The sequence below is a fragment of the Triturus cristatus genome, chromosome 4_2 (genome assembly GCF_964204655.1).
Source record: "Triturus cristatus chromosome 4_2, aTriCri1.1, whole genome shotgun sequence".
Lineage (NCBI taxonomy): Eukaryota > Metazoa > Chordata > Amphibia > Caudata > Salamandridae > Triturus > Triturus cristatus.
This window is the reverse complement of record NC_140586.1, coordinates 504,412,159-504,436,499: the sequence shown is the minus strand read 5'-3', so window position 1 is coordinate 504,436,499 and position 24,341 is coordinate 504,412,159. Positions and strand designations below refer to the sequence as shown.

Genomic DNA, 24,341 nt, shown 5'->3' with positions numbered 1-24,341 from the left:
ATCCAGCGCATTAGACATCTGGAGAACCACAACCTTCTGGATCCCTCCCAATCCGGCTTCAGAGCAAACCACAGCACCCAGACAGCCCTAGTTGCAGCCATGGATTACATAAAATTGCTGCTACACCATGGAGAAACAGCAGACCTCATTCTCCTAGACCTGGCAGCAGCTTTTGACACCATATTCCACCACACAGTGATCAATGTACTCAACCAGTTCAGAATCCAAGGAGCAGCACTCGGGTGGATCGCATCCTAACTCACAGGAAGAACCCAGATGGTCATCCTCGCTTCCTACTCCTTGCTCACTAAGAACAGCTGCGGTGTACCTCACGGCTAATCCCTCAGCCCAATGCTCTTCACCGTATACATGACACCCCTGGCCAACATTGTCAAGAGCCACGGACTCAACATAATCTCCTATGCTGATGACACTCAACTCATCCTCTCCCTGACCAACGACCCAACAACCACCAAGGACAAGTTCAAAAGATGTATGAAAGATGTGGCTGCTTGGATGCACAACAACTGTCTCAAACTCAGCACTCATCTTTGGGAAAGGCAAGAATACCCTCTGGAACAATGAATGGTGGTCGCCTAATCTGGGCCCAACCCCCAAACCCAGCGAATGCACCCTCAACCTCGACATCCTCCTCAACAGTACTATCCATGAAGAAGCAGGTCAGTGCCATCTCCTCCACTTGCTTCCTCACCCTCTGAATGCTCTGGAAAGTCTTCAGATGGCTCCACCCCAGGACCAGGCGAACAGTAATGCAAGCTCTCATCACCCGCAGATTATACTATGGCAACGTAGGAATCACCGCCCAACTCATGACAAAGCTCCAGGATATCCAGAACACAGCAGTCAGACTCATCCTCTACCTCCGCAGACAGACATACATACATCACTTCTCACATCAGGAAACTCCACTGGCTACCAGTCGCAAAGAGATGCCAGTTCAAGCTGTGCACCCATGCTTACGAAGCACCACACAACAAAGTACTGGGGTACCTCAACAATTGAATACATTTCCACCAACCTTCCAGGAAACTCTGCTCCGAATATCTCACACTAGCAGCCACCTGACGCATCTGCTGGATGAACAGTGGAGGCTGCTGCTTCTCCCACCTGGCAGCGAAGGCCTAGAACAACCTCCCCCTGCACCTCAGAGCCCCACCATTGGTCCAGAAGGTGAGGAATGACCTAAAGACCTGACTGTTCAACCAATAGGATTACAGGCAGCATGAGCATGATCACCCAGCGCTTCAAGAGCCTCACGGGTGATGAAGTCTCACTTTACAATTCCTGATTGATTAATTGATTGAATATCTGAACAAGAAAAAGTTGGAAAGTGTCAGAATTTAAAATCAATATTGAGAGCTAAAAGTGTATAAACATTAACAAGACCGATCGGGAAAAGGGGTAAGTGGCACAGGTGTGAGATTTACTGCAATACTTCAGCATCACTCTGACATGAGATCTCACAAATTACACAGGGCTGATAGGAGAAATAAAATAGGAAACTCAAATGATTAAGAGGCCTGAATATGTCATGGATGGGGAGAATAGTGGTGATAAAAATGGTAGTTCTCTAATGCCTATTTTATTTTTTCTGGACTATGCTGGTCCAGAATGAGATGTTGAGCAAATTACAACAAATCACACCTGCACTAGTTGGGAAGACCTTTATTATTTGGGGCAGAAGTAGTTGCAGGATAATTGCAGAATTATTTAAAATTGGGAGAATTTGTTTGTTTGAGCCATGCAAACAAGATTTTAAAGTGAGGGAAACATACACACTGCAGTATCTTCATATAAGGCATTGGGTGTTTCAACAAACACTGGCATTTGGAAACTCACTAGTTTTAAGGGATTAATATCTAGACCCCGATACATTCCTATTGATGGCACTATCTCGCGCACTGAAATCACAAAGGAAAGTGGGAGAGAAAGGTTTGGGGAGGCACAGTTCTACAAAAGAGTGGGAACAGATATATAATGGGAATGTTTTGTCTAATACAGCTGTTCATCATAGAAATAAGCTGAAACTTATGTATCGGTTGTATTATACACTAGGTAGGATGGCAAAATTCAGAATAAACAGATCAGAAGAGTGCTGCAGGGCATGCAGAGAAAAGGAAGATCTCTGTGTGGTGGTCACATGCTACAATGCAACTTTTTTGCAGACAAGTGTGGAGGTTGCTGGTTGACACAACAGGAAAGGTTATCCAAGGAAGTGGACATCAGTAGCAGGATTTGTAGTGCTGGCAAATCTGTAAGATAGGGAACAGGGCTCAATGGAGTCTAAATGTATAAATCAAATTTAGCCAATTTTCCCATTGTGACAGTTATGGTATTCTTTGAAAGGTTCTCCTAGGAAATAATGCAATCCATTTGTGTGTTGTGTTCCATTGTATTAATCGTCATCACATTTTCAGAATGTGAGGATGAGGTGCTCACAGGAGTTGAAGAAAGAGAAGGAGAGCAGAGGCAGTTTCCTGGCTGGCTAAGGTCCATTTACCGATTAAAGGAATACTTTATTTTAACTACTGAGCTGTCGGGGTAATCAATCTTCACAGAATGGCAACGAGGCAGAACTGAATCTCCCACAATTCCTTGTTGGTGATCTAGGGCCTGCTGGACTGTGAACTCTGTTGGGGATTTTGTGAGTTATCAAGTTTTAGATCAGTTTTTGTTCAGAAGCAATCAGTGAGGGCAGCGTGCTTTGTGCATTTCAATATTGCTGGCAAGGACCCCAGCCTGATCTACTATGGTTACATTGCGCGTTATATAAAAGAGTTGTTGCACATGAGAACCGTTCATTAACAACCAGCTTATCATGATTGAGCTGTGCGCTGATTCGAGTGCAGCAGCTCTCTGTGTTCGAAAGATCCTGGTGTGTGGTCATGCCCCAGATTTCCCTGCACCACACATGTCACTAGGTCATGTAATTCAATCTCTACATGGTGCCATCTTGGATTGGGCACTTTTACATGCTTCACACTAGAGTCTGTGCAGCTCGCTATTTTTCCTTATTCGTACAGTTTGTTTCATGACTGCATTTTTACTACACTGTTGTGGTATACAGCTATACTACACTCTCTTTAAGTGAGTGTTTCTGGTAGATTGGCAAATAAACTGTGAATACTAGTTGTTTATATTGGAAAGGTGTTTTTATCTTTAGACATTTCTGCCCAACCATTCATGCTAACACCTCATCAGATTTTCTTACTAACCCCAGGTGCACCTGTGATGAAGTGGCCTCAATGGAAGGTGTACTTCCTCAATTACATATCTAATATTATCATGTGTTCTCTACAGGGCCTATTGTAGTTTTCCCTATGTTAGCCTGACTGTGCACGACACAGGCCGCATTAGCTTTGCACACGTTACTACATAATCATGTTTGCTTTTGTGCCATATTATATTTTCACACAAAATCTGCAGCTGTATTCTCGTTCTATTCTTTCCTGGGATTCAGTCTAAACAGGTCAAACAAAAATGTCCTTTGTTATTATGCTCTGGTCAGGCACTCGCACCTAGACACAACACAGAAATGCAACTGTTGTTTATTAGCATGTGAACCTTGTCCTATAGGCATTCTCATCACTCTAACACAGAGAAAAATCGATTTTTCCTGAGAGAAGATCACAGCTGTATCTTAGATGTAATACATTAATCTGTGTATGCTAAATTATGGGCTCCACTGCTAAACCTAGAGATCTTAGCTGTATAATCAGTTTTGTGTCTGTAGAAGGGGTGAGGAGTTAGGCCATTCTGTTTTATAATATGACAGGGCATTTTATAATCTACAGTTTATTGACCATTCTGATGGGAATCTTGCTAGGCAGTTGTTTTCTAATTGTGGCACGCATACTGCATTTCAGAGCACAATAGTTTAAATAAACGTTTCAAGCTTACTTCGTGTCTCTTTCATATCTTATTGTGGATGAGAACAAAAGGGAGTTTCCTCTCACCACGATCCCTGGGAGGGTCGGGAGGGTTGTGTTCTGGGGTGTCAATTCACTTGTTCCTCTGGATGTGAATAGGAGGGCAAGTGAAACACTATAGTAAATCAGACTCAGGCTCATGGTACTGAGGTGGTATGGTGACTCAGTCACTAACTACTGGTGTTCTATGGTCCCAAGCATAGTTATGTTCCTGAGCATAATCCCTGCAACAATATTGCAACAATATCGAAGATGGCTTAAGGGAGGAACTGCCTGCTTCTCATTCCTTGGGTGGGAGGCTTAAGAGTCTATGAATAGATGTAAATAAAATAAGCCAAAAGGTGAAATAGATGTGCTTGCTAATGCAATAGAGGAATTACACAATCACTTTTCACCATCTGTTTGTATTTCAATCGACTGTTCCAATGTCTTTCAGCACATACAAGGTGTGCAGGAACCTATTGAGGATTATGTGGTAGAACTCAAAAAGCTTGCTGTGTCGTGCAAATTCAGCAGTCCCCATGATGAGCCCATAAGAGATCAGATTTTAATGCACAACAATGATTCAAACATCCAGGAAAGAATATGGGCTAATGATGATACTACACTGAAGTATGCCCTTGCCATAGCGAAGAATTGGAACTTTCAAAACGGTGTGTCTAAGCTGCTTTAACAAATATGGAACGAAAAGAACGCATCTTCAAGGTTGCTGTACCTGGGAATACTAGTTCAAAGAGCATAACTGAACAGAATGGGAATTTGTCACGGTCCTATAGACAAGCAGGAGGTTTCAGTAACTAACCATAAAGGTTGTTATAGATGTGGCAATAAGGAACCTTTGGCGAATGATAAACGCTGTTCTGCCTGGAAACTAAAACTCTTTTTGGGTCGTTGTTGGAAATTTTGACAAAGTGGGCAGTAGAAAGAAGCCGAGTGCCACAGTCAAATGTTTTACTAATTGTTCTGAGTCTTATTTAGATAATAAAGGAGAATGTGAATTGCAATGTGTTTTGACCTTAGAATCAGGAGTCTTGAGGTTGGGCTCCCATAAGAGGTCTAAATCAATTTATTCTATAACAGTAGCCGGAGTGTCAGTTGACATGACAGCCGATTCTGGTTCGCCATTTACTATTATAAATAAATCAGTGTGAGATGAAAACATTATTGACACCTTAGGAGAAGAATTAATTCCAACTGCTGTACACCCAGAGATCTTTAGTGGTGAGCCAATACTGATGGTGGGGTATCAGGTTGTCAAGTTTGAATTCAGAATCTGAGGGGAAACTTTATGTTGCAGGGAAAGGGCCATCAGTTTTGGGTTGGTTGGACCATAAGAACCTAGAAATTATGTTGAATCCCAATAGCCCTGAGTAGGTGTTTTTGCTAAATATTGAAGAATTCTTTTCACAACACGTATTCAGTGAGTTTTCTGAAAAAGCTGAAATGAAATAATTCTTAAACAGAATTCTACTCAGGTCACCCACGAAGTCAGGAATATACCATTTTGTATCAGGAATTAATTCGAGGATGAACTCAACAGGTTGACAAAGGAAGGTATTATAGAGTGTATTGGAGCCAGGGAATGGTTAACCTCCTTAGTTGTAGCAAGACATGCCAATGGAAAAGTCAGACTTTGCATTGATTTGCATGACCTTAATCAGAACATCGTTGATAACTTTCCACTACCTACAATTTGTGAACTTATGGTGTCACATGATTTACATCACTTGATCTAACTGTGACCCACCATCAGGTAGTGCTGCATCCTATGAGTAGATGTTTAACTGCTTTCATCACATCATATGGGTGTTTTTAGTTCAGGAGTATGCCATTTGGCTTAGCTTCTGCTGCTGTGTTCCAGTGTTTATAGTACCAACTGTTTAAAAGTCCGGAGGCGTTATTTCTTTTCTGGCTGACTTGCTTATTGTGAGAAAAGACCACATTGAACATGGTTAAAGGGTAAGGGATGTGTTGTCTGTCCTGAATGACAAGGGTCTTAGGGCAAAGTTGAAGAAATGTTAATTTGCACTCAGTTCCATATTTGGGTCATGACATTTCTGAGCGTGGGATGTTTATGCCATATTTGCCAAGTATGTTTCCACAAGGACATTTGAAATAAGACAACTGGTAAATTATTTGAGTACATTTGAGTGGAATTAGCAAAAAGACCTGCTAATTCATGGTTAATCTTCCTTTCACTTACCTGATAATAATCCTCATCAAGTCCCAGTAACTTTTTCAGCTTCATTTGGATTACCGAATCCTGGGGCTTTTCTTCTTTCACATTGAGGTTTGACAAATTGATTATTTTGGAAGCTGCTTTTGCTCCAATTTGTACTTCCAGGAACAGGTTTTCTGCAACTGCATCTGTATGAACTGTCAGCACACAACCGATCAGAGGATGCACTACAGCTTGTTACAGCAATCTGCAAATAATTTAATTTGCTATAATAAATACCTGGTTTCATCACAAGTGTTGCTTCATGTTCTCCAATCACCTTGTAGAGGGCTGAGTTTTTCAGAAATGCAGCATTATATGATCTTAAATCCAGACAGATTTGAAAACCATAATTTGTGGATTTGGCACATACATTGAACATGCTTGGATTGTGTGAAGCCAGGTGGTGATTTGTTTCCTGTGCAGAGTAGGCATACTTCGTTACCATCAATTCAGAGGATGCTTCCTGAAAAAAATATCACTTATATTATGAAGGAAGAATAGTGTGAGGAGATAAAGGTATTTGCTTACCTAACACCTGTTAACACAAGGTCACTGGCTCTGCAAGCATTGTTAAACCATGACCTACCAATTTACTTTATTTCTATTTATTAAATTCATGACCCATTGCGTGCCATGAACTGTCTGACGATTATCATTATGTACCTCCCAGAACAAAATAGGCAAAAGAGATGGCAATAGTCTTTGGTCAATTAAATTAAGAAATATGGTATGCAAAATACAAACAAAAAAGTATGTAACTGTCTGATGCATTATTATTTGGGAGAACTGTGTAACTTCTTTGCCTGACAAGTTTAAGAGAAAGACATGTTAAAAATGTGTACTTAGGGCCAAGAAAAACCATGGAGTAGACCCGTAGAGCTCATTAGAAATGGCAGCAGTACCTGCTGTGTCTGAAATGCACACATGGCACTTAAAAGGAGTTCGCTAATAGGGAAAGTGTTTTAGATAATTAGCCATGGATGTGACATGTAATTGTCACATGGCTTACAGATATCATCCTGATAATTGGTAAGCAGAGACAAAAACACCTCTTGCCAGAATTTACAGACCACATTCTTTCTTTTTGTAAGCAACTGAAATATTAGTTGACAGGGTGAAAGCTACATCAAATAATAACCACAATCCTGGTCAGGGTGAACCTCCAAAGTCACTATTTACACATGCGCTTAACCCTCTGGTAGTTTGGTGCCAAGCAGTGAGGCTTCACTTAGAGGCAATGTGTACAATATTTATGCAGGACTACAACAGAAATAAATAGAAAACACAACACAAGAAGAATCCCAAACCAATTTAGAAACATAGAGTACATTTTAATTAATAAAATAACACCAACAATGACAAAAATACAATAAGTAGAAACAGAGGTATACATTTTGAATCTTTAAATAAAAAATAGATAAAAAAAAGCGCCATCTGCAAATATCTGGTTGCGCTAGACCAGGTCAAAGTCAAAAGTTAAGGTCAACCACAAAGGAGAGAGTCGGATACAGGGACCAGGTATGTCCTAGTAGAAAGTTTACCTTCAGGCTCAGAAACTATGGTGAAAAAATGGTAGTCAACCAGTCTTTGGTGGGACAAGCTGCAATATGAATCCAAAGCAGGGCTCGATGACAGCAGGTTGCTGAAGAGTGGGGTACTGATGCGATCATCAGTTGAAGCAGGAGAAATCAAGAATCTGTGCCCCAGAAGGCCTTTATTTCAACCGAATGCTGTTTGGTGTTGGTCCAAATGAAGCTCTCTATGCTCAAACTTAGAATCTTTTCTGAAAGTCATATCTCCTTCAGCGGGGCAAACAAGCAAGCTGAGGTTAACCATCATTTTGATATCAATGACTGTGGCTTCAACAGCAGTTGGGGCACCACCTGGGTGTTAGGACACACTCCAACAGTGGCCAGCAGCATGGTCCAGGGCAGGTTTACTTGATACTGCAACAGTTAGGTAGTTGCAGGGCAAAGGCCTCTTGTGTCCCCGGAGCACAAACAGGTCAGCCAACTGATTCTGAGAGTCACTTCTAGGCTCCCGGATTTAAGGCAAGCAGGTCCAGTTCTCCTTTAGGTCTCAAACTGCAGGGCAGTACTTTATCTGATTTTCACAGGTCCAGGAGTGTTCTCTGGGGGTACGGAAGATGCCATATTTATCCCCAGAGCCAGCCTGTGGATGGGGTAAACTACTATCCACCCCTATCAATGTAGTAAAAGTTCTCACTGGGTTTGGAGCCAAGCTGACTAGAAAGAGAAAACATAAACAGGCCTAGGTTTGAGCTACATCTGCCCGTGACAGGGTAGGCATCCTTTGAAACCCATGAAGGGGTTGACACAGCCCCACAGGTCATCCTGCTGAAGGATGAAAAACACATTCCCACATCCAAGCCCTTTGTCCACTGTCTGGGACTAATCCACAAGTCACCATGGGAGAGCCATCAGCAGTTAGGTGACACTAGACACTGGCAGAAAGGCCCCTTTTGGCTTAGGCAGGAAAACAATATCTTTCTAAAAGTGTAATTTTCAAAATAGCAATATAAAATCTGGCTTGACAATTATGTTGGATTTAAAATTACTATTAAAAATAGTCCTTGAACCATTTCTACAGCTGCTCCCAAACTGAAACTAAGCACAATAAGTTGTGGAGAGGTGTGGCTCACTGGTTAGAGGCGGCAGATCCGCAAGCAGAGAATCGGCCAGGGACCAGGGTTCAATTCCCGACGCGGCAGGGTCTTGGACCAGGGTCAAAACGGACTCGATAATTCTCACCTTGGTACCTACTCTAACCAGGAACACACTCGGCAACTCTGGGCATTAGCTTGCCTCATCTCCACAACGGCCCCCCACATTCGCTGGGGATGCCTGGTTTCACCTTGGAGATACCCAGGAGGGACCATCTCACAGGGATAGCCAGGACGGGTTCCCCAGCGGTCTACAGCGCCACGACGCCTCAGGGCAGCAGTGCGCTTTACAAGACACATACATTTACATTTACATTTATAGTATTACTCAGTGTTTTCCAATAGGAGAGCCAGCCTTGCCACAGTAAAAATGACTTTGGAGGTTTTCGACTATCAGGGCATCTGAACCATTAAATGTACATGCCCAACGTTTTAAATACCAAGCACAATGTCATGTCCTATGGTCATTCAGGGTCTACCTCAGAGGTGATTTATAGGGATTAAAAAGGAAGGAACGTTTAGGCCTGGCAAAAGGTTTGTTTTGACAGGTTGAAATGGGAATTTTAAAACTGGACACCAAGGAGGAAGGGCCAGGTCTGGACACATACTTTACAGTGCTACTTTAGTGGGTGGCACAGTGTGTTTATCAATATTTGTGTAAATTGATATCAGTTACCATCAAAACCAATTTTGTCTGTACTTCTTTGAGGCCCCAAAAGAATTATGCTGATTTGTCCATTTTACAAACTGTTTTATGGGACTACGCTCAAAAAATAATTTTGTTTGTGCAAACAAAATGTATATGCACACATTTTTTTTATATATGCACATTTTCTTTGCTGCTAAGTAAAAAGAATATTGTGTCAAAAATGTTGCATACTCAAAAATATTGTAGAACCAAATATAGAAAGTGAGACTATTGTTTTTTAAGGTATGTAATATATATGTTTTAAATATTATCTTGTATTATAGGAAACAGTCGAAACACCACAGACTTAGCCACGTGTGTTCCGACTACGGAAGCGCTACCACGCTTGTCTTAACCATGCATATGTGTGATGAAGGCAGTGCACTGTCTAACTGCTGGCTGCAGCTCGGCGGAACCCGGAAACAGGAAGGCCTTGTATGAGGAAGCAGTGAGGTAAGTAGGGCTGGGGCTGGGGCTGGGTTTTGGGGTGTGAGGGTAGTTTTTATGGGTTGGGGTAGTTTTCAGGGCTGGGGGTCAGGGTAGTTTTCAAGGCTGGGCGTTGGGGTAGTTTACAGGGCTGGGGGGTGGTCGGCCAGTTTTCAGGGCTGTGGGTTGGGGTCGTTTTTTGGGCACATGGGGTCAGGGTAATTTTTTAATAAAGGGTTAGGGTGCTAGGCCTAAGGGCAGTGGGAGGGGGGTTGGGTAGTTTTAGGGATATTGCGGGGGTGGGGGGGGGGTAGTCTATGTAAAGGGGCAGGGTTTTAGGCCTCAGGGCAAAGGGAGGGGAATGGGTAGTCAGGGTAGTTTTTAGGGCTAAGGGGGAGGTCGGGGTCATTTTTTAAAATAGGGGTTAGGGTTTTAGGCCTAAGGGCAGTGGAAGGGTTTGGGGTTGTTTTAGGGACAGCGCAGGGGTGGGAGAGGGTCGGGGGAAGGTTTTGGGCCTTAGGTAGGGGGTATCTAGATTGGGGAGGGGGTTGGAGTAGTGCCGAAATTAGCCGTGCACACCTCTTTACCATTCATGCCTTTACCACAAAATTGTGTGGTAAAGGTATGCATGGTAAAGAAATGCATGGTTAAGACATATTCGTGGTTCGGGCTGCGTGGTACAGGCATGCATGGTTTAGCCATGCATGCCTCTATCATACAAATTTATATCATCATTCTCTTTAAAATAGTTGAATAAAATATCATTTTTTAATTAATTTAATATACATTATTTGTTGTATTATAAGGTATTATTATTAATATTATATTTGGATTTTGTGTTTTAGTATATTTTATAAAGGTTAATGTCATTTTTTTAATGTAATTATAAATTTATAATTTATGAGTGGTGTGTTGGGTTTGTAGGGGATTACAGTGGGAAATTACTTAAAGTGTGAACAATGTTTAATTTTTTTTTATGGCAAATAAATTGTTGACTTTTGATTAATTGTGCAATTTATTTAATTGATTGTCATTTTAATTATGCTATTTACATAATTCGTAATTGGTAGATCAGATTCATAGCCTTTTTAAATAAAATGCATATGGATTAATTGATTTAATTTTAATTGTTTAATTAGATCCTTTAATATGAATAATATTTAATTTTCATATATGCTTGTGCATTTTTTTCATGGTAATAAGAAAGGAAATGCATTTATTCTAAATAGGTTCAATATTTCAAGTTTCTATTTTATTTCTAATATAAATGTTTTATTTTTCTAATTTAATTTCATTTTATTTATATTCAAGGAATATATTTATATTTTAAATATGTTTAAATGTTTTTAATTTGTTTTATAATGATTTGTTTTTTTTAAATGTAGGAGTTGGAAGAGTAAATCCAAACCCTCGAATATTCAACACTTTTCCTGTTTTTGCGAGTGGGAATAGTCAATGTTGACCCCTGCAATGTTCAACTCTTTCCCTAATATTGCACACTTTGGAGTGTAAATTGTGAATGTAACCTCTCAAAAGTCCAACACTTTCACTGCTCTTGATTACGTTGGGTAGGAATAGTGAATCAAACCCCTACAAAGCCCTACGGTTTCCCTACTATTGCTCAGACTGGAGTAAGAATAGTGAATCTAACTTCCCCTACTATGGTTTAGTTTGGATTGTTGAAATATATACAAATTTATTTTCATTTTAAAATTATTTATAAAAAGAAATACATAAGAGTTTTTTAAATGTATTTTATTTGAATTGGTTATGTGTTAATTTCCTATGGTAACTACACAATATATATATATACATATATATATATATATGTTTTCTGTATTTTTTGTAATTTATATATTTCCTTTTTATTAATATTTATGCATTTAAAATACTTTTTATTGTTTACATATTGGTTCCATTTTTTAAAGTATATGTATACATTTTATTTTCATTCTACATTGCATTAATGAGTCTTGAGTTCTTCCATGTATTCTCTTGTAGTGGTGCCCAAGGTTAGGCAGGTGAGAAAGGAAGGTTGCTCTTTCTCCTGTTTGGCCACACAAGCATAGAACCACCTTCCGGTGGAGCTCTGTACTGCGAGCTCTGACCTACTTTTCAGAAACAGTCTTAAAACCTGGCTATTTGCTTTAGCTTGTTCGGGGCATTCCACTACTACTACTCTTTAGCGCCAGGACACTCCAAGGATCAGCTGTGCACTCTATAAATTACTTCATTGATTCATAAAGGAAATAACAAATTATGTATTTTAAACATTCCGATCAATCTTGATAAAATTATAACCTGATTACTAGATTTTACACTATTAGGCTACTGGCAGTGATCTTTGAAAAGGGGGATTGAATGTATTGGCAGTTTCTACACATTACAGTACAAAGGATATTATGACCAGTGTCTGAAAAATGATTACAAGGTGACAACTCATTTTGCAAGACAAGGAGCTGATGATAGATCCATTATTGACTGAAAGCATATTTTAAATCTGCTCATCAGGACATTGCAAGATATGCTTGTTTGAGGCTGCATGTGTGTAGAGGCATAAATATATTCAGTGTAGTGTGTTAACATGTAACACACCTGATGTTGAAGTGCATGACTGGTGAAGAACAGGTTTGATTCCTTAAGCATCTTTCAGTCCTACTGAGATTAATGATTGGCAACAAATTGGCAATTTTACCGCATATTACTTACTCCGCCAGGTATAAATGCTATTCTAACTTAAAATAATAGTTTGTTTGACACCCATATTGAACAGTTCCTATATTACCGCAAAATTGAGCTTCACCTGAGCAGGAAGACATCAAGTTGTTTATTAAAGAGATGGCAAAAAAGGTAGTCACCTTAAAGTACCCTGAGGAAGATTGGTCCATTCCGATATATTGTCTGGTGGACCTTGCTTCAGTTCAATGTATTTTCTGGTGCGCTATGCACACTTCTTTGCAGGAGATGTGTTTAGGTTCTGGCAGTCAGTTTAAGGATCTTGATCCTGGTAAGATCTGAATATGAATTTGGAGGTTGAGTAGTCTTGCACCCCCTTCTGGAATCTCTGTCACTTTCAAAGCAAGAAGAATGAACTTCCAAAGTATAGGCCATCTTATAGCCTATCTGGTAAAGCGATTCTTTGGTGATGTGGTAAATATCTAGGTATAGAAAAATAATTTCAGCATTTAGAAGCATGGTTCAAAAACATGATTATCTTGGGCTATGAGGAAGACACTTATGGGGCCATTATGATGTCAAGCGGATTGCCACCGGCGGTGGCGATCCACCCGACATCTTTCCCTGCCCGCACGCCATTTACCCCTGCCCTATTACGAAGGCGGGGGGCACAGCGGCAGACTGAAAGACCGTCCGCTGCTTTACTGCAGGCAGGCAATAGTTACGATTGCCTTCCATACGTTCCTGGGCAATAATATGGTGGCGTTGCCTAGCAGGCACCGCCCGCCATATTAAGATGTCAGCGGAGTTTGGCCTTTCCATGGTGGCAATGCCGTCATTAAAAGGCATGCACTGTTTGCCTTTGGGGGCCCGTTGCGGGCCCCCGTGGTGTTGGGGGTGCACTTAAGCACCCCCCTACATTGGCATGCACAAGGTGGCAGGCACCGTGCGGTGCCTGTCACGTTGTGCATGCCAATGCACAACATGCATATTTTACATTGTGGCGGGTGCTGCACAGAGCTCCGCCCGCCACATTGTTAAATATGCGGGATGCGCCCACCAGGGTGGCGGTCGCATCCTAATGGCTACAGCGGGACCGCCGCACCTCTGGCGGTCAGTCCCGTTCACCATTACGATGGCAGGCGGACAACTAGACTCCTTAGAGTCCTCACTTGGGCTGAATTATTTGGCGGTGGGCATAGTTGTCGAGGCCACATTGTTTATAGTTTTTGTTTGATAAGTTTGTCACAGGTGCATATCTATGTTTCTGACCTGTTTAATTTGAGGGTTGTGATATGCGTTATTGGTTAAATGCTTTGAGACACTGTGCAACTGGGCATGAGTCAAGGTCTGGTGGGTTTTCAAGCTCAATTATGAATTGTGTGTCATATGCAAAGTTGTAAAATTCGAGATTGAAGGAGGTGATAAGGTCCATTAAAAGGCTTAGGTAAATATTGAAGTAGAGGAGTGAGATGATAAAGCCTTGAGGTACCCCAGTTGTAGAACTGAATGGTGCTGAAGGAAAGGGAGTGAATGACATAATGAAGAATCTCTCTGAAATGATTAAATTATTTCAGTAAACCATTCCTTGCTTCCTGATGTTGTCAAGTCTCTTTAGAAATGTGTGCTGGTACTTTTGTGACTCTCTTTTTCTGTATTTCCCTAACCAGTGCGAATCAGAAATACCATGTTTCACTGGTGTTGTGCTGCTGGATTAGTGATCGAGCACTAGAAGCTGAGGCAGTAGGATTTAATCTGATGAAATGATCAATTATTATTATTCTGCCCGAAATAAGCTAAATAGCGAAGGAAATGGATAGTCACTTCTCTAGGTGTCAGACATTATAGGGTAGTATTGAGAATGTGGAAATGCTGATACCTCTCCAGTTATAATCTTCTCATTCGCCAACTACCTTGAGAGCACTTGGCCTATCCGACTAAAAATTCGGTTTCTTGACGCTCCAACCCTGGTATTGGCCTGCTCATTGACTGTGGATACTTAATATTGCTCTTGTTGATAGGAAACTGGATAGTAGGACTGTATAGTTTTAAATTTGTGTTATTATTTATGTATTTACAAATTATTTCTTTTTGATTAATTATTTTAAAACTTAAATTTTGATGTTGATCTATTTAACTGCACTATATTTTGATACTTCTATGGTCTATGACCGAAATAACGTACGTAAATGAACATAGGTGTACCATGCAAACAGCAAGTAGCCAGTTTTGAGGAAACCTGCTGTTACTTTACAGCGAAGTGATCAGGGTGACTCTAAGCTACTACCACTTACTTCATAAATTGTGGATGGCCACCCATTTTTTCTGTGACCTCTTTTAGGGTGCAGTGTTTTATGATCATAAGGCTCTTTGTCAGCTCTCCAGGTTCCTCGTCAGCTCTCTGACCCAGGCAAGAGCTCTCCAGGCTCATCTGCACGTCACCTCCAGTGCTCCTGGCCCCATTAGATCTTCAGCTCACAGGTCAGCTCTCCAAATAACAAGGCAGATCTCCAGGTTAAAAGGGAGGTATTTGGATGCAGAGCTGTCTCCAGGATGCACAGTAGGAATCAGTTATAGGGTTTCTGCCGCCTCTCCTGGTTCTAGTCATGTTTCCTTGCTGCCTGCTCCCTAGTCCTCCTTCAGAAGAAATGAAATTGTAATATCCATGCACTGAACCTTGTAAGGGTTGAGGGTCAGTTATTCCTGCATGTGTGCTCCATGTAGATGTTGTACACACGGAATAATCAGAAAGCATGTATATTCAGGCAGCTAACGATACATTAACAGACACAAATATACATTGTTACAATATCCACATAACATCACACATACAGACTGAACAGACCATGAAAGATTTAGAAAAAACACAAAGCATGTACATGCCCTACTAGAAAGGATACACATCCAGAATTACCAGCTCTGCACTGCATACTACACATAATTCTATCTAGTTATTGTCATTCGCTTAAAATTAAGTTTTCAATGGGATTTAAAGACACAATTGGTACAAATATGAATAGCACAACGATTATTAGACCCACAGGCAAAAGAAAATTAGAAACCAACTTTAACATAATATTAAATAAAAATAAATTGTAATTTACAAAACTCGTAAATACTTCTGGATAATCAACAATACGCAACAACATAAAGCAATACTCTGTATTATTCAGAAGTAATTAGGATGGCGCAATGATGTTTTGCAGTGTGAGGGACTACATTTCGCCTCATCACATGTGCATCTCAACTTAAAAAGAAGCACATTTCAGGGCATTTGGGCCCTAATTTATTTTGCCAATGTTCTCTTTTTCTATTTGTTATCTGTTTTTTTTGGGTTTTTTGTCACCCTTGTGTATTCAAAATATGTCTTAAGGCTATAGTGATTCAAAGCAAGTAGCACATTTTCTTTGTGCCAATAAAATTATATTTTCCTGTGATGCGAGTTAAAACTATAAAGGGCATCTTTACCTGATCTTGGTACACCTGCCTTCTAGGAAGCACTCATCCTATTCCAATAAAATAATATGCAAGCAATTTTTTTTTTATTTCTAATTAAAAGCGTTTTTAAAATCATACCTGCGCCAAGCGTAGACTGAAACATGTTTTCTCTTTTCCTCGTTTTTTATTTTTTCAGCATATTCTTGCAATAATATTTTTTTTTAGGTTGGCCTGTATCTTTAAAAACCCTAAATGCGATTGAAACATTTTATTTTTATTTAATTTCTTTGAAGAATGGTACATCACAACACAGTAAAAGTCTACTCCAGCTACCCCTTCAGTCTCTGGCTGACTGCATCTTTGTCTTACAGTCTCCATTGACATTCAGCAAGATTTGCGCTCCACAAATACCACATACAAGCGTATGCATAAAAAATAAATAATAGCTTGTGTTTTATATATCAAGATTTGACTATTTTTTAACACTGTTCCTTGCTCAATTCACTTTTATCTCTTTTGACATCCAGCCGGGTGTGTGAGGGCCCTAGTTCCAAAAGTGGCTTCCTCTCCTACTTTTGGAAATTTAATTTCACCGGCCAGACCTCAGCTTTACTTCCCTTTGTATCTCAAAGGAACTACTGAAAGGCTAGGCCACCTAGCAAACTCACACAGGCTGTTTTTGGTGCTAAGATCATGTATTAGAGGCAAGAAGGGAATGACTGGAGAACAAATGTAGGAAAACTCTAAAATACTGTTATAATGTTGCAACTGTTTTTATAATATTATATGATATTCTATCTAATAGCTTCTATTGTTGCCACTATTCTCTTTGGTTATTTGGTCATAACTATACACATATTATGAAATGGGATAGAATGTTAGTCTTAATAAAAGTCCTAAAATATATCCTAGTGTGTATTCTTTAGCATGTCAGTTCATGGTGAAAGGGAGTTTGGAACCTACTAACAGATACTCCTGTTTGTCTCACAGGGTTTATGGTTGCCCAGAACACACCATCCTCATGTAATGCGCAGGTTAGTCATGGATTATAGTCCACCGGGTTCTCTGTCTCAAGTTGTTATAATGATTAAGTCTGTACTGCCAGACGGTCTTGAGATCCCAATGCTCAGGCCATATCCAGATCTGTGACTGGGGGTGAATGTTTTGCCAATGTGCAACATTCCGTCCATCATCTTGTGTGGGTTGCACCCTTGAGAACTTATTTGGTTGCCATGCAATATCTTAGTGGAAGGGTATTGAATACTGCAAGTGCAATAACTAGCCCCATTGATGTCAAGTGACACCAAAAAGGTCATCTTGGCTTACGCTGGGGCTGGATTAGAGGCATAATATTAAAGATGTAGGTTTTCGGGATAATACGTAATATAGTAGATCCAAAGACGACCAGCTTCTTTGGGTTTTAAGAAGCACTGCAAGAGAACAGATTACATGTGCACCGTAGAGTGAGGATACGTTTTGGTGCTTCAGTCTGGGTAGGTCAAGTACAGAGGGAAATTAAAATACATTTTGACTGATAAGATGCAAGCTAGTATCTATTGCTAATGATATGATATGGTATACAGATATTTTTGGGATGTGTCTGTTGGCTGTCCTTCAACAGTGACAAAGGAGTGTGACTAGAGGTGGATGAAAAGACGTAGCCTGTGAACAGAGGTTACAGCAGAGATCTAAATGTGACTGGCACAGGAATGTATTTGGTAGTGCCACAGCAGTGACATGATCTTTGTGGTTTCTGATAATGGGCCCTGTTTGCATATCATATACTCGCATATTAATCTGAGTGCATATTTTTCATTTACAAGCAAGTGCTGCATTTAGTATTGATTGCACATGTACAACATATAATATATGCATTATTACAGTTTGATAGTGCATCAGTTATTCATGTTCATCTATTAATATGATCGATAATGATAGAATTTAGTGAAGGTGCAATAGAATTTGGATGCAAAATCTTCCATTTTACTTAATTCCTGACAGGGTCTTGTCTTCTCAAAATAATATATAAAGGTTTTAATCCAGCTATAAACATGCATTAGGAAAAGAGGCATCTTCAGCTTTCTGTGAACATTTTGCAAGCTGTACTTGTAACATTCCTAGCAGAAGTCACTGGTTCTTTGAGCTAGAAGGCCCTCAATAATGTAATAACTGAGACAGAGGGTGACCTTCTCCAATTACAGAAGCTAACCGCAATTCTATTTTTCTGCGAATGTATGAATCGAGAAGCCACTTAGAAGCTCATAAAGGTAGATTTGGTGGTAATAAAGTTTAGGTAGGGGGCCGTTGCCGAAGATTGATTTTATCATTTATTGCAATTAATTATTGGAATCCCATCACAATATTGCAATTCTCTTTAATATTGTTTATTAATCACTTTCATTGTCACTGGTGTGTATATTTTGATAGTTTCATTGGTTCATTTCTGCACAGCTAAGACGTTCATTTTAATAAAGCCTTTTAAAATTCATGGAGTGAATTTCTTTTGTGTGCTCCTCAATGGTAAAAAAGCAGGTTGTGCATAGGTTACGGTCTGCTAGAATGCCTGGCTTCAATTGGCATGTTGGTCCAGCCTGCGCTTTGCCAATGAGTTCAGGGGTTCTGAAAACAGGGTCATGTTTTACGAGGGTGCAAAAAAACATATCATGGTGCCTATCTTGGGTCGTGCTTTGAGTACCCCTGGGAGACACACAGAAGATTGTACCAATAATTAATAATGCAGAGACATTAGTTGTAATATTGGTTTCCTCTCTCAAACAGGAGCTCCTTCTCTGCTGAAGTGTGTGTCAGCCACTTCACTTATAAAATGTTTTCCCCATTCAATTGCATTCTGAATCACAGCCTAAATCTGTCTCATAATGGTAGCAGAACCTGTTTTGATAAGGGTAAATTTCAGGGCTCCTGTGACAGCATACCCGACGGTACAAGGGTTCCCTGAAGCAGAGATGAAATTATTCTAGTAGTTAATACACATGAAACATACCCATTTGCAATATTTTACTCATTGGCTGAACTAATCTTGTATATCAAAATACTAGGCATTTTCATACCTATAAAAACTACCCCTCTTCCTGGTGGATATGAACCTCATCAAAAGCTAGATATCCGGATAGGATATCAGTAACATTAAGCTTGGGGCCTGATTCACAAAGGTAAACTTAGACATTTGGTCTAAAATGCCTACGTTTACGACGTTGGAAATTCACAAAAGGCATTTACGGGTGCTATATTTATGTCCGTATATTGGGCACATCATACATAAAGATACTACTCTTAAATGCCCTTTGTGAATTCCCAAAGTCGTAAACTTAGACATTTGGACTAAGTTTAGACCAAATTTCTAAGTTTACCTTTGTGAATCGGGCCTTTGGTTTATTGGGCACTGGTCATACACAGTGGAGAATGTTAGAATGGGTCCCTTGGGGAATCTAGGGGCTTCCTGGCCTCTGTTGGCTTGTTATACTTCACATCTGGATCTAAGAAATTTGACAGCACTGGAAATTAAGAAATTTTCTCACAGAATTTGCGACTACAAGTAGATGACATCGACAATACATCCTATAGATGATGGTGACTGGCATTTTAGTTCCAGCTATTGCACAACTGCATGCTCCAATGCAAACAGTTTTTCCAGAGACTATTAATTGGAGGGGGTCTGAAATTCGCCCAATTTGCTTTTGTGTAGTTACAAGAAATTTCAGCAAAATTACATATAATTAAATGTAATACAAATCTGTCATTTCACACTACATTTTCTTCTTGTATCTTTTTTTGGGCACTAGGACGCATTTAACAGAGATGTTTGGAACAATACCCACTTGTGTCCTGTATTCTGTGGCAAATATTTCCCAAGATTGATGCATTTATAATGGATTTTTACCCCAAATTGCACGTAATCACACAAAGTCACATAGTGGCATAAATTCTAGAATTTTGGATGGCTTTCGTAACATGAAATTCTCACGTTTAAACAAAATACGACAGCATAATTTAAATGTAAATTTCACCCAGCGCTGCTAGTAACGCAATTATGAGCAAAGCACATGCAAAGAAAGATAGGAATCGATTTTGGATTACTCACAAAATGAATCAATTGGAAGTGGTCTAGCCTCCCACTACACCCCAAGGAAAGCATAGAATGTTAACTATTTGTTTTTACTTGGTGAGGAACCACCCATAGACAATTGTACACATGGGGAACAATGCACTGCGACAAATGGCACACCCTCTTTGGCAGTGTTACAGGAGGTGTTGTAACAAATATAAAAAGAGAATGGAGCCCCTCTGTAGTTGATTTGAGTCTGAAGTTCATTGGTAACTTTAGGGCTGTGGCTTTAATATTTCTTCATAAAGTCCGAGGGGAAGCAGCATTTTTGGGTGGTGTCTCCATATAGGATCATGAACATAAACTACCAAAATCACATTCTCAAGTAATATCCTTTGTAGGGTCGGATACTTTAAGTTTTCATGTTGAAAACACGCAAATCAAAACTAAAAATTATTTTGAGAGTTCAGTGAAAAAAAGCACCTTAAACAAAAAAAAAAAAAGCTGAAAACTAAACAAAAATCCAATGCTAAATCTCCTCCCCAACAAGAGTCCGGTAAAAATTAATATGAGAGACAATTGAAAAATTAATAAGCAGATCGGGTATTCGTATTCTGATCGACGTTCTTCCCAGGACTGTGGGGATAGTAGAAGGACAGAATGGAGTGGGCATGAGAATTGCAGGACAGATAAGTATGTCAGACAAAAGAGTCAAAGAGGGCAAGCATGTTGAGGTTATCGTGAAGAGAGAAGAGAAAGTATCGGTTTCAAAAGCTATTGTTTTAAGAAAAAGACAGTGGTTGGACTGACATCAAAAAGAATGTCTCAGAAAGTTGCCAACTACAAAGTGTATACGGTGGCGACTCCAAATAAAGAATACATGTGTGTAGAAATACCAAACGAATGCCCAAACTCTCCTTAAGGGGTTTATGTAGAAATGCAGATTTAAGGGGACATGTTGTGAAAAATAAAATCCGTATTTTGATCACATTTATCGGATGGCTATGATATTCTGAAAGAAGAAGTGTGTTGTGGAAAGGAGGTGTAATAATGGAAGCATTTACCTCCTTGGTATCTGAAGATCTCAGAGAAACATATGCACGCAAATGGACTTTAAAACAGGCTCTTCCATTGTATAGAAACCAAGCAGGATGGGACATAGAATCTGTACTGCACCTGCCACAGGTTCATGCTCAAAATCCATTAAAACCAGAAGCTAAGCATGACTTAAGGCCCATCCTAGATCAAATACAGTATCAGAGTGTAATAGCGCCTTGTCATTCAACGATAAACATTTCTCCTTTTCCAGTGGTAAAACTAGACAAATAATATTTTAATGTAGAAATTAGAATGCACTTTTGTACACTCTTGCAGTGCAAAAGCTCACAACACTGGACTTTTGACAAATTTAGTAAGGAGACAATACAAAACTATGGGGTCTATTAGGATGGTGGTTGGATTGGCGACCCCGGGCCGGCAGTGGCAACCGCCAGGCCGGTCCCATTAGAATGGTGGTGATGACCGCGGCGGTGAGATTGCCTGGCGGGCGGACAAAGCAAAACCAAAGGGGATGATGGACGGAGTGTTGAACATTGCAAGCACTCACCCCCAGTCAACTGATCTGGGTTTAATCCATCATCATTCTTTAGCTCACTCCGCCACCGCAGTTCAGACAGGGCGGGCAGAGCTGGACCGCTAAAATGGGGCAGGTGCAGAGTCCGGCTCTGCCGGCATGAGTATGATGCCGGCAGTAGCCAGCCTTTTCGCGGCGGTGGAACCGCCATGGAAAGGCATGCAGAGAATGTCTCCGGTGGCCCATTGCGGGCCCCCAATGTTTTCGGGGGCGGTGTGGGTGCACTGGGGGGTACCATACATGTCCCTGTACCAGGTGGAAGGCACAGGGCAGTGCCTGCCACGCAGTGCAGGGATATGCTGGACATGCTTTTTGGACATCGCGGCGGTGCTGTTGGCAGCAGCAACCGCCGCAATGTTACGTGCCGCGATCATACCGCCACGGTCGGATTTAGACTGCGGAGCGTACTAATTGGACCGGCGGTTATGATGCGGTCCTAGCGGGCGGTGTTTTCCTGCTACCATGGCGGTTGGAGTGATTTTCCGACCGCCATCCTAATAGACCCCTAAGTAGGAATAAATACAAAACTACGTTGAACACCTTCAATGGGTTATTCAATCAAACTATAGTACATGACTAACAGTGTTTAATTGCTTTCTCATTCTCTGAATTTCAGCATGCCTATGCGAGATGGTCCCAAAGGTATAAGAACAGCCCTGGGCAACAATCATGTGGATCTGTTATGTTTTTTAATATACCCAATATAGGGCTGGGTAGTCATCTAACCTTTTACCTACATTTTCCCTGCCATTGTCCTACACAATGGTTTGTGGCATTTACCTTTTACCTAGTTAGGTGCTGCATAAAATGCTGTGTGGTTTTTCCAGAAAACTAGCCTCATAAATTATGCATGAGGATTCTCACAGCAGAATTACCATCTTCTGCAAAATAACTATGTATAAGGGTCATCCTCAGCTGACATGACGCATCAAGGTAGAAGCCCTGAGGGTAGCTTTTGGGTACATTAACACCATACCTTTGCTGGGGCGAGTAGAGGAGAAAGACTTTTATGCTGACACACTGACGTGAGACGCTGAGGTTCCTGCACGCAGGCACTCCAGCATGCAGTGGTCTGACATCCCTCGCGGTACACATACATACATGCTAGCTACACTTAGGTACATCTAGATAGGGCCTGCATTGTAGGAGTATGCATTATTACTGTCTGTATTTATATGCTTGAATATATATTCATGGTTTTAGCACTATGGTAATATTCTACCATCCATTTACTCTGTTGGTGCTTATAATCGTTTATATCTGTTTCTGTCTTATGGTTGTTTCAGCACACCTATTCTATGCTAGAATGACACTGGTTCAATAAACCTTATTGAAAATGTTGTGTATTTCTCTGAGTTAAAGTGACCACGAGTGACTGAGCAAAAAGTACTGTACTGTATCCACAATCCATGATGGGACAGGGTTGTCATGTTCGATAGTTGCCAGAAACTATTCTCTCCTGGGTAAGAGGAATTCATAGTGGCACTGTGAGCTAGCTGGTATACAGGCTGGTATACAGGCGAACATACCCGGTGAGGGTGTCTGGAATCAGTTTGGACAACAATCCCACAGTTTTTGTTGTTTAAATGTGCAGATCCTATATAGATTTATAGGAATCACACAACATAGCACCACCAACATTGGTTTGGTTCTTATTTAACAGTCAAATCTGAGTAGTTTAGTTGTGCTTTCTCAGAGACCCCTACTCACATTTACCCAGAGATGTCTGGAGTGGGAAGGGAAAATCGGCAGAAGCTAAGTAGTAAAGTAAACAATATATTATTTTGATATATTAAAACCATTACAAAAAATACACTCCGATAAAAGGATTTGATTTGTTTTGAAGCTAAGTAGGCATATCCTATGTATTGGCTTTACTCAAGCTTGAAGGATGAATAGCTCCCTATTGTGCATAAAACCTTATCTAATTTTCCTTGAAACTCTTTCAACAATGACTGAAAAAGAAAACGTTGCAGCAGCATTACGTGCAAATGAAGCAGGGGGGAGGAGAACAAGAAGGTACTTAAAACATTTCAGAAAATGTCAGAAATCCACTCACTTTAAAACTACCAGAATTTGGAGTAATATCAAGAGATGGGACTGTAATGTTCGTGATTGAGGCACACGAGTCATACAGGACAGAGGTATTCTACTCATGGGTCAAATTCCCACCAGCAGATGCACGCACAAATACATTTCATTCTTACACTGAAGATGAAATACCAGAGGAATATTGTCCATACGAAGACATTGAAGTTCCACTCACCTACCAGAAGCACATAAACTGATTTAAACGCTCCCTCCCGCACCCAACAGATAAAGTGAGACTCGGTCCGCACGGCAGAGACAATGCCACTTGGCCGGTCCTAGCTGCCTATACGCGGCATCCAGACATTGACACAATGCCAGTAGCAGACTTACGTCCACTTTACAAAGAAGTAATAAAACTTTACAGAAATCTGACATGGTTCGTTATGAGAACTCTCACACTTCAATCTACAAGGGTTACACCAGCAGGACAAATACAAGGAACTGCAACTAAAATAACTCCACAAACACTGCA

At 40.5% G+C, this 24,341-nt stretch overlaps 1 protein-coding gene across 3 annotated transcripts in view; it reads right to left on the bottom strand.

The window, feature by feature from the left end:
* LOC146834618 (vitellogenin-A2-like) overlaps positions 1–24,341 on the bottom strand; it is a 512,107-nt gene that overhangs the window by 145,467 nt on the left and 342,299 nt on the right. For 2 of the 3 annotated variants that reach the window (XM_085602090.1, XM_085602091.1), the window contains exons 21-22: positions 6,409–6,634; positions 6,154–6,326 (exon numbers count right to left, since the gene is read on the bottom strand). The exons of the other annotated variant lie outside the window; for it this stretch is intronic. In XM_085602090.1, the coding sequence (XP_085458216.1) occupies positions 6,154–6,326; positions 6,409–6,634 (399 nt within the window). The remainder of the gene's footprint in view (positions 1–6,153; positions 6,327–6,408; positions 6,635–24,341) is intronic. 3 annotated transcript variants of the gene reach the window in all.